General features: G+C 46.9%; 1 protein-coding gene across 2 annotated transcripts in view; it reads right to left on the bottom strand.

Annotated features, from left to right (window-relative positions):
* LOC129856198 (mitochondrial glutamate carrier 1-like) overlaps nt 1-12063 on the bottom strand; it is a 45498-nt gene that overhangs the window by 18069 nt on the left and 15366 nt on the right. For both annotated transcript variants that reach the window (XM_055924338.1, XM_055924339.1), the window contains exons 4-6: nt 9909-9964; nt 9238-9328; nt 6576-6633 (exon numbers count right to left, since the gene is read on the bottom strand). In XM_055924338.1, the coding sequence (XP_055780313.1) occupies nt 6576-6633; nt 9238-9328; nt 9909-9964 (205 nt within the window). The remainder of the gene's footprint in view (nt 1-6575; nt 6634-9237; nt 9329-9908; nt 9965-12063) is intronic.

The following is a 12063-nucleotide window of genomic DNA, read 5'->3' as shown; positions in this document are numbered from 1 at the left end:
CTGTGGAGACCTAGACTAGACATAGTGGTTATGATGTGGAGACCTAGACTAGACATAGTGGTTATGATGTGGAGACCTAGACTAGACTAGACTAGACATAGTGGTTATGATGTGGAGACCTAGACTAGACTAGATATAGTGGTTATGATGTGGAGACCTAGACTAGACATAGTGGTTATGATGTGGAGACCTAGACTAGACATAGTGGTTATGATGTGGAGACCTAGACTAGACTAGACATAGTGGTTATGATGTGGAGACCTAGACTAGACTAGACATAGTGGTTATGATGTGGAGACCTAGACTAGACTAGATATAGTGGTTATGATGTGGAGACCTAGACTAGACTAGATATAGTGGTTATGATGTGGAGACCTAGACTACACATAGTGGTTATGCTGTGGAGACCTAGACTAGACATAGTGGTTATGATGTGGAGACCTAGACTAGACATAGTGGTTATGATGTGGAGACCTAGACTAGACTAGACTAGACATAGTGGTTATGATGTGGAGACCTAGACTAGACTAGATATAGTGGTTATGATGTGGAGACCTAGACTAGACATAGTGGTTATGATGTGGAGACCTAGACTAGACATAGTGGTTATGATGTGGAGACCTAGACTAGACATAGTGGTTATGATGTGGAGACCTAGACTAGACATAGTGGTTATGATGTGGAGACCTAGACTAGACATAGTGGTTATGATGTGGAGACCTAGACTAGACTAGACATAGAGGTTATGATGTGGAGACCTAGACTAGACATAGTGGTTATGTTGTGGAGACCTAGACTAGACTAGATGTAGTGGTTATGCTGTGGAGACCTAGACTAGACATAGTGGTTATGTTGTGGAGACCTAGACTAGACATAGTGGTTATGTTGTGGAGACCTAGACTAGACATAGTGGTTATGTTGTGGAGACCTAGACTAGACTAGATATAGTGGTTATGCTGTGGAGACCTAAACTAGACATAGTGGTTATGTTGTGGAGACCTAGACTAGACTAGACATAGTGGTTATGATGTGGAGACCTAGACTAGACATAGTGGTTATGTTGTGGAGACCTAGAGTAGACATAGTGGTTATGTTGTGGAGACCTAGACTAGACTAGACATAGTGGTTATGATGTGGAGACCTAGACTAGACATAGTGGTTATGATGTGGAGACCTAGACTAGACATAGTGGTTATGTTGTGGAGACCTAGAGTAGACATAGTGGTTATGTTGTGGAGACCTAGACTAGACATAGTGGTTATGTTGTGGAGACCTAGACTAGACATAGTGGTTATGTTGTGGAGACCTAGAGTAGACTAGACATAGTGGTTATGTTGTGGAGACCTAGACATAGTGGTTATGCTGTGGAGACCTAGACTACACTAGACATAGTGGTTATGATGTGGAGACCTAGACTACACTAGACATAGTGGTTATGATGTGGAGACCTAGACTAGACATAGTGGTTATGATGTGGAGACCTAGACTACACTAGACATAGTGGTTATGATGTGGAGACCTAGACTAGACATAGTGGTTATGATGTGGAGACCAAGACTAGACTAGACATAGTGGTTATGATGTGGAGACCTAGACTAGACATAGTGGTTATGATGTGGAGACCTAGACTAGACATAGTGGTTATGATGTGGAGACCTAGACTAGACTAGACATAGTGGTTATGATGTGGAGACCTAGACTAGACATAGTGGTTATGATGTGGAGACCTAGACTAGACTAGACATAGTGGTTATGATGTGGAGACCTAGACTAGACTAGATATAGTGGTTATGATGTGGAGACCTAGACTAGACTAGATATAGTGGTTATGATGTGGAGACCTAGACTAGACATAGTGGTTATGATGTGGAGACCTAGACTAGACATAGTGGTTATGATGTGGAGACCTAGACTAGATATAGTGGTTATGATGTGGAGACCTAGACTAGACTAGACATAGTGGTTATGTTGTGGAGACCTAGACTAGACTAGATATAGTGGTTATGATGTGGAGACCTAGACTAGACATAGTGGTTATGTTGTGGAGACCTAGACTAGACATAGTGGTTATGCTGTGGAGACCTAGACTAGACTAGACATAGTGGTTATGATGTGGAGACCTGGACTAGACTAGACATAGTGGTTATGCTGTGGAGACCTAGACTAGACTAGACATAGTGGTTATGCTGTGGAGACCTAGACTAGACATAGTGGTTATGCTGTGGAGACCTAGACTAGACATAGTGGTTATGCTGTGGAGACCTAGACTAGACTAGACATAGTGGTTATGATGTGGAGACCTAGACTAGACTAGATATAGTGGTTATGCTGTGGAGACCTAGACTAGACTAGACATAGTGGTTATGCTGTGGAGACCTAGACTAGACATAGTGGTTATGCTGTGGAGACCTAGACTAGACATAGTGGTTATGCTGTGGAGACCTAGACTAGACTAGATATATTGCCCACCACCCACTCACCTGTCATGTACCTGCCCACCACCCACTCACCTGACATCTACCTGCCCACCACCCACTCACCTGACATCTACCTGCCCACCACCCACTCACCTGACATGTACCTGCCCACCACCCACTCACCTGACATGTACCTGCCCACCACCCACTCACCTGACATGTACCTGCCCACCACCCACTCACCTGACATGTACCTGCCCACCACCCACTCACCTGACATCTACCTGCCCACCACCCACTCACCTGACATGTACCTGCCCACCACCCACTCACCTGACATGTACCTGCCCACCACCCACTCACCTGACATGTACCTGCCCACCACCCACTCACCTGACATCTACCTGCCCACCACCCACTCACCTGACATGTACCTGCCCACCACCCACTCACCTGACATCTACCTGCCCACCACCCACTCACCTGACATCTACCTGCCCACCACCCACTCACCTGACATCTACCTGCCCACCACCCACTCACCTGACATCTACCTGCCCACCACCCACTCACCTGACATGTACCTGCCCACCACCCACTCACCTGACATGTACCTGCCCACCACCCACTCACCTGACATCTACCTGCCCACCACCCACTCACCTGACATGTACCTGCCCACCACCCACTCACCTGACATGTACCTGCCCACCACCCACTCACCTGACATCTACCTGCCCACCACCCACTCACCTGACATCTACCTGCCCACCACCCACTCACCTGACATGTACCTGCCCACCACCCACTCACCTGACATCTACCTGCCCACCACCCACTCACCTGACATCTACCTGCCCACCACCCACTCACCTGACATGTACCTGCCCACCACCCACTCACCTGACATCTACCTGCCCACCACCCACTCACCTGACATCTACCTGCCCACCACCCACTCACCTGACATGTACCTGCCCACCACCCACTCACCTGACATGTACCTGCCCACCACCCACTCACCTGACATGTACCTGCCTACCACCCACTCACCTGACATCTACCTGCCCACCACCCACTCACCTGACATCTACCTGCCCACCACCCACTCACCTGACATGTACCTGCCCACCACCCACTCACCTGACATGTACCTGCCTACCACCCACTCACCTGACATGTACCTGCCCACCACCCACTCACCTGACATGTACCTGCCCACCACCCACTCACCTGACATGTACCTGCCCACCACCCACTCACCTGACATGTACCTGCCCACCACCCACTCACCTGACATGTACCTGCCCACCACCCACTCACCTGACATGTACCTGCCCACCACCCACTCACCTGACATGTACCTGCCCACCACCCACTCACCTGACATGTACCTGCCCACCACCCACTCACCTGACATGTACCTGCCCACCACCCACTCACCTGACATCTACCTGCCCACCACCCACTCACCTGACATGTACCTGCCCACCACCCACTCACCTGACATGTACCTGCCTACCACCCACTCACCTGACATGTACCTGCCTACCACCCACTCACCTGACATGTACCTGCCCACCACCCACTCACCTGACATGTACCTGCCCACCACCCACTCACCTGACATGTACCTGCCCACCACCCACTCACCTGACATGTACCTGCCCACCACCCACTCACCTGACATCTACCTGCCCACCACCCACTCACCTGACATCTACCTGCCCACCACCCACTCACCTGACATGTACCTGCCCACCACCCACTCACCTGACATGTACCTGCCTACCACCCACTCACCTGACATGTACCTGCCCACCACCCACTCACCTGACATGTACCTGCCCACCACCCACTCACCTGACATGTACCTGCCCACCACCCACTCACCTGACATGTACCTGCCCACCACCCACTCACCTGACATGTACCTGCCCACCACCCACTCACCTGACATGTACCTGCCCACCACCCACTCACCTGACATGTACCTGCCCACCACCCACTCACCTGACATGTACCTGCCCACCACCCACTCACCTGACATGTACCTGCCCACCACCCACTCACCTGACATCTACCTGCCCACCACCCACTCACCTGACATGTACCTGCCCACCACCCACTCACCTGACATCTACCTGCCCACCACCCACTCACCTGACATGTACCTGCCCACCACCCACTCACCTGACATGTACCTGCCCACCACCCACTCACCTGACATCTACCTGCCCACCACCCACTCACCTGACATGTACCTGCCCACCACCCACTCACCTGACATGTACCTGCCCACCACCCACTCACCTGACATGTACCTGCCCACCACCCACTCACCTGACATCTACCTGCCCACCACCCACTCACCTGACATGTACCTGCCCACCACCCACTCACCTGACATGTACCTGCCCACCACCCACTCACCTGACATCTACCTGCCCACCACCCACTCACCTGACATGTACCTGCCCACCACCCACTCACCTGACATGTACCTGCCCACCACCCACTCACCTGACATGTACCTGCCCACCACCCACTCACCTGACATGTACCTGCCCACCACCCACTCACCTGACATGTACCTGCCCACCACCCACTCACCTGACATGTACCTGCCCACCACCCACTCACCTGACATCTACCTGCCCACCACCCACTCACCTGACATCTACCTGCCCACCACCCACTCACCTGACATGTACCTGCCCACCACCCACTCACCTGACATGTACCTACCCACTCACCTGACATGTACCTGCCCACTCACCTGACATCTACCTGCCCACCACCCACTCACCTGACATCTACCTGCCCACCACCCACTCACCTGACATGTACCTGCCCACCACCCACTCACCTGACATGTACCTGCCCACCACCCACTCACCTGACATGTACCTGCCCACCACCCACTCACCTGACATCTACCTGCCCACCACCCACTCACCTGACATCTACCTGCCCACCACCCACTCACCTGACATCTACCTGCCCACCACCCACTCACCTGACATCTACCTGCCCACCACCCACTCACCTGACATGTACCTACCCACTCACCTGACATGTACCTACCCACTCACCTGACATGTACCTACCCACTCACCTGACATGTACCTACCCACTCACCTGACATGTACCTACCCACTCACCTGACATGTACCTGCCCACTCACCTGACATGTACCTACCCACTCACCTGACATGTACCTACCCACTCACCTGACATGTACCTACCCACTCACCTGACATGTACCTACCCACTCACCTGACATGTACCTACCCACTCACCTGACATGTACCTACCCACTCACCTGACATGTACCTGCCCACTCACCTGACATGTACCTACCCACTCACCTGACATGTACCTACCCACTCACCTGACATGTACCTACCCACTCACCTGACATGTACCTACCCACTCACCTGACATGTACCTACCCACTCACCTGACATGTACCTGCCCACTCACCTGACATGTACCTACCCACTCACCTGACATGTACCTACCCACTCACCTGACATGTACCTACCCACTCACCTGACATGTACCTACCCACTCACCTGACATGTACCTACCCACTCACCTGACATGTACCTACCCACTCACCTGACATGTACCTACCCACTCACCTGACATGTACCTACCCACTCACCTGACATGTACCTACCCACTCACCTGACATGTACCTACCCACTCACCTGACATGTACCTACCCACTCACCTGACATGTACCTACCCACTCACCTGACATGTACCTACCCACTCACCTGACATGTACCTACCCACTCACCTGACATGTACCTACCCACTCACCTGACATGTACCTACCCACTCACCTGACATGTACCTGCCCACTCACCTGACATGTACCTACCCACTCACCTGACATGTACCTACCCACTCACCTGACATGTACCTTCCCACTCACCTGACATGTACCTGCCCACCACCCACTCACCTGACATCTACCTGCCCACCACCCACTCACCTGACATGTACCTACCCACTCACCTGACATGTACCTGCCCACTCACCTGACATGTACCTACCCACTCACCTGACATGTACCTGCCCACCACCCACTCACCTGACATCTACCTGCCCACCACCCACTCACCTGACATGTACCTACCCACTCACCTGACATGTACCTGCCCCACACCCCGCCAGCATCTCTTTGACGAGGGTGAGCTTCTGACTGGAGAGAGACAGAGAGAGAGAGAGAGAGAGAGAGAGAGAGAGAGAGAGAGAGAGAGAGAGAGAGAGAGAGAGAGAGAGAGAGAGAGAGAGAGAGAGAAGAGAGAGAGAGAGAGAGAGAGAGAGAGAGAGAGAGAGAGAGAGAGAGAGAGAGAGAGAGAGAGAGAGAGAGAGAGAGAGAGAGAGAGAGAGAGAGATAGAGAGAAATAGACAGACAGAGAGACAGACAGACAGACAGACAGACAGAGAGAGAGAGAGAGAAGGGGAGAGAAGTAAACAAAAGAAAAGGGAATCAATATATATATGCTTGAGAGTCATACAGCAACTGTGTGAGAGAGAGAGAGAGGGAGAGAGAGAGATAGAGAGAGAGAGAGAGAGAGAGAGAGAGAGAGAGAGAGAGAGAGAGAGAGAGATGGTGGTTGGTTGATATCCCTCTAGTGGTGTGGGGGCTGTCCTTTGCCAAAGGGGGTGGGGTTATATCCTGCCTGGTTGGCCCTGTCCAGGGGTCTCGTCGGACATGGCCACAGTGTCCCCCAACCCCCCGTCTCAGTCTTCAGTATATGTACTGCAATAGTCTGTGTGCCGGGGGGCTAGGGTCAGTCTGTCCTATCTGGTATCATTCTCCTGTCTTCTCTGGTGTCCTGGGTGATCATAAGTATGCTACCTCTAATTTATCTCTCTCTCTCTCTCTCTCTCCCTTCACAGAGGACCTGAGCTATAGGACCATGTCTCAGGACTACCTGGCCTGATGACTCCTGGCTGTCCCCGTCCCCAGTCCACCTGGTTGTGCTGCTGCTCCAGTTTCTGCTGTTCTGCCTGTGGCTGTGTAACCCTGACCTGTTCACCAGATGTGCTACCTTGTCCCGGACATTCTGTTTTTGACCCTCTCTCTCCTCCCTCTCTCTCCCTCTCTCCCTCTCGCTCCCTCTCTCTCCTCACTCTCTCTCTCTCCCTACTGCACCTGCTGTCTCGACCGCAATGCTCAACTATGAAAAGCCAACTGACATTTAGCGGGTGCTTATACAGAAACCCAGCCTAAAACCCCAAACAGAAAGCAATGCAGATGTAGAAGCATGGTGGCTCGGAAAAACTCCCTAGAAAGGCAGGAACCTAGGAAGAAACCTAGAGAGGAACCAGGCTATGAGGGGTGGCCAGTCCTCTTCTGGCTGTGCCGGGTGGAGATTATAAGAACATATGGCCCTTAAGCCCAGATTGTTCTTCAAGATGTTCAAACTTTCATAGATGACCAGCAGGGTCAAATAATTATCACAGTGGTTATAGATGGTGCAAAAGATAAGCACTTTGTGACATCGGCTGATGTAAAAAAGGGCTTTATAACTAAAGGTGATTGATTGATTGAGAGAGAGAAAGAGAGAGAGAGAGAGAGAGAGAGAGAGAGAGAGATCAGCCTCTTGTCATAACAAAAGGAAGACATCACATGTCCACTGTGTCTAAGTGCTGTAGCTGATCTGTGACCAATGATAACAAACGTTTGGAACACTGAACAGAGATACCATGAATCATTTACAAGATGGCCTAACCGTCAGCAGACTGGGTAATCATTCACAGTCAATCGTTCGCCTGCTCAGCCGTGGTCCAGTGTGTGTGTGTGTGTGTGTGTGTGTGCGGTGTGTCTCACCATAGAGACAGAGACAGATAGATGCGCTAGAAATATATTCAATTTCACCCATGCACACACACACGGCACACAAACAAAACACACACACATACCATGGAACACACCATTGGACAGCGGAGGATAGAGGCCTCAGTAACAACAGATGTGCAGTATTGATATTTGTCATGTGATAGTGGTCTGCTCTCACATGCTCTACTTCACCTCATTATGACATATTATTGATTTTCCAGAGATAAAATGGGATCGTTTTCCAGTAGTTTTCCAGAGAAAGGATAGAAACCCCCAGCCCAGAGATAGTTATAAAGTAGTTTGACAGAGATAGGATGGGATACTTTTAGAGTAGTTTTCCAGTAGTTTGACAGAGATAGGATGGGATACTTTTAGAGTAGTTGTCCAGTAGTTTGACAGAGATAGGATGGGATACTTTTAGAGTAGTTGTCCAGTAGTTTGACAGAGATAGGATGGGATACTTTTAGAGTAGTTGTCCAGTAGTTTGACAGAGATGGTTTTCCAGTAATTTTCCAGTAGTTTGACAGAGATAGGATAGAAAGCAACAATGTATATGTCTAATCCTTGATGTCAGTATGTTCAAAGATTAACTAAAGCAGAAAGTTAAATTAGAAAACCAATCAAAGAAATGGAATGTGTCCCAAATTGCAACCTATTCCCTATATAGTGCACTACTTTGTACCAGGGCCCATAGGGGTCAGGTCAAAAGAAGTGCACTATAAAAGGGAATAGGGTACCATTTGGAAAAAAAGCCACAGTCAAACAGTGGCACAGACAGCCCAACGTGTCAGGGATTGTGTTGGCTCAGAGACCTCTCTTTCTCTCTATGTGTGTCTGTGTGTCTGTGTGTGTCTATGTGTCTATGTGTCTATGTGTCTATGTCTATGTGTCTGTGTGTGTGTGTGTGTGTGTGTGTGTGTGTGTGTGTGTGTGTGTATCTTAGTCATCACATCTTACCCATCCTTGGAGAGGTATTGTCTGAAGAAGTCATTTGCTGCTAGCTTGATGGCTTTCTCTGGCGTGACCAAGGTTAGGTTCACCGCAGACCCTGTAACAAGGAAAGGACGTGAGAGACAGAGAGAGCGAGATGGAAGGAGAGGGAACGAGAGAGAGATGGAGGGAGGGGGGGAGGGAGGGTGAGAAAGAAAGGAGAGGCAGAGAGAGATGGAGGGAGGGAGGGAGGGTGAGAAAGAAAGGAGAGGCAGAGAGAGATGGAGGGAGGGTGAGAAAGAAAGGAGAGGCAGAGAGAGGGGAGGGAGAGAGAGGGGGAGAGAGAGTGAGAGAGGGAAAAAGAGAGAGGCAGAGAGAGGGGAGGGAGGGAGAGAGAGACAGAGAGACAGAGAGAGGAATTACACACAGCAGGCATGTTGTGATGTATGGTGGTAACATGTCTGTGTCCATCATGTTCCCAAATAAAGGACATTGTCAGTCCTGTATACCTGAGGCTGTGGTTAGCAGTGTGCTGGTGAGAGTGAGATGTCTCACGACTAAGCAGCTCTGATACTCTCAGTGTTCAGCAACTTTCAATAGGACCTCACTGTGCTATGTTTGTCTTTAGTATGTACCTGGAACTTTCTAGTGCACACACACACACACACATACACTTCCACATCCTCACCCGAACCTACCTCTGTACATCCCGAAGTATCCCTCTGAGCGGATGGTCTTGATAAGGCAGTCTGACCTACAAGACACAACCAACTAGTTAGTACAACACATAACATCAACTAGTTACTACAACATATAACATCAACTAGTTACTTCAACATATAACATCAACTAGTTACTACAGCATATAACATCAACTAGTTACCACAGCATATAACATCAACTAGTTACTACAACATATAACATCAACTAGTTACTACAACATATAACATCAACTAGTTACCACAACATATAACATCAACTAGTTACTACAACATATAACATCAACTAGTTACTACAACACATATAGCATCAACTAGTTACTACACAACATATAACATCAACTAGTTACTACACAACATATAACATCAACTAGTTACTACAACATCAACTAGTTACTACAACATATAACATCAACTAGTTACTACAACATATAACATCAACTAGTTACTACAACATATAACATCAACTAGTTACTACAACATCAACTAGTTACTACACAACATATAACATCAACTAGTTACTACAACATATAACATCAACTAGTTACTACAACATATAACATCAACTAGTTACTACAACATATAACATCAACTAGTTACTACAACATCAACTAGTTACTACAGCATATAACATCAACTAGTTACTACAACATATAACATCAACTAGTTACTACAACATATAACATCAACTAGTTACTACAGCATATAACATCAACTAGTTACTACACAACATATAACATCAACTAGTTACTACAACATATAACATCAACTAGTTACTACACAACATATAACATCAACTAGTTACTACAGCATATAACATCAACTAGTTACTACAACTAGTTACTACAACATCAACTAGTTACTACAACATATAACATCAACTAGTTACTACACAACATATAACATCAACTAGTTACTACAACATATAACATCAACTAGTTACTACACAACATATAAGATCAACTAGTTACTACAACATCAACTAGTTACTATAACATCAACTAGTTACTACACAACATATAACATCAACGAGTTACTACAACATCAACTAGTTACTACACAACATATAACATCAACTAGTTACTACACAGCATATAACATCAACTAGTTACTATAACATCAACTAGTTACTACAACATATAACATCAACTAGTTACTACACAACATATAACATCAACTAGTTACTACAACATATAACATCAACTAGTTACTACACAACATATAACATCAACTAGTTACTACAACATCAACTAGTTACTACAACATATAACATCAACTAGTTACTACAACTAGGTACTACAACATCAACTAGTTACTACACAGCATATAACATCAACTAGTTACTATAACATCAACTAGTTACTACAACATATAACATCAACTAGTTACTACAACATATAACATCAACTAGTTACTACAACATATAACATCAACTAGTTACTACAACTAGTTACTACAGCATATAACATCAACTAGTTACTACAGCATATAACGTCAACTAGTTACTACAACATATAACATCAACTAGTTACTACAACTAGGTACTACAACATCAACTAGTTACTACAACATCAACTAGTTACTACAACATATAACATCAACTAGTTACTACAACATCAACTAGTTACTACAACATCAACTAGTTACTACAACATATAACATCAACTAGTTACTATACAACATATAACATCAACTAGTTACTATACAACATATAACATCAACTAGTTACTACAACTAGTTACTACAACATCAACTAGTTACTACAACATCAACTAGTTACTACAAAATCAACTAGTTACTACAACATCAACTAGTTACTATACAACATATAACATCAACTAGTTACTACAACATATAACATCAACTAGTTACTACAACATATAACATCAACTAGTTACTACAACATATAACATCAACTAGTTACTACAACTAGTTACTACAACTAGTTACTACAACTAGTTACTACAACTAGTTACTACAACTAGTTACTACAGTATATAACATCAACTAGTTACTACAACTAGTTACTACACCATCAACTAGTTACTACAACTAGTTACTACAACTAGTTACTACAACATAACATAACTGCATTTGCCTTGATGACAGCTTTGCACACTCTTGGCATGAGTGA

Source organism: Salvelinus fontinalis, chromosome 5 (assembly GCF_029448725.1).
Source record: "Salvelinus fontinalis isolate EN_2023a chromosome 5, ASM2944872v1, whole genome shotgun sequence".
Classification (NCBI taxonomy): domain Eukaryota; kingdom Metazoa; phylum Chordata; class Actinopteri; order Salmoniformes; family Salmonidae; genus Salvelinus; species Salvelinus fontinalis.
The sequence above is the reverse complement of the archived record's forward strand: the minus strand, read 5'-3'. Positions and strand labels throughout refer to the sequence as shown.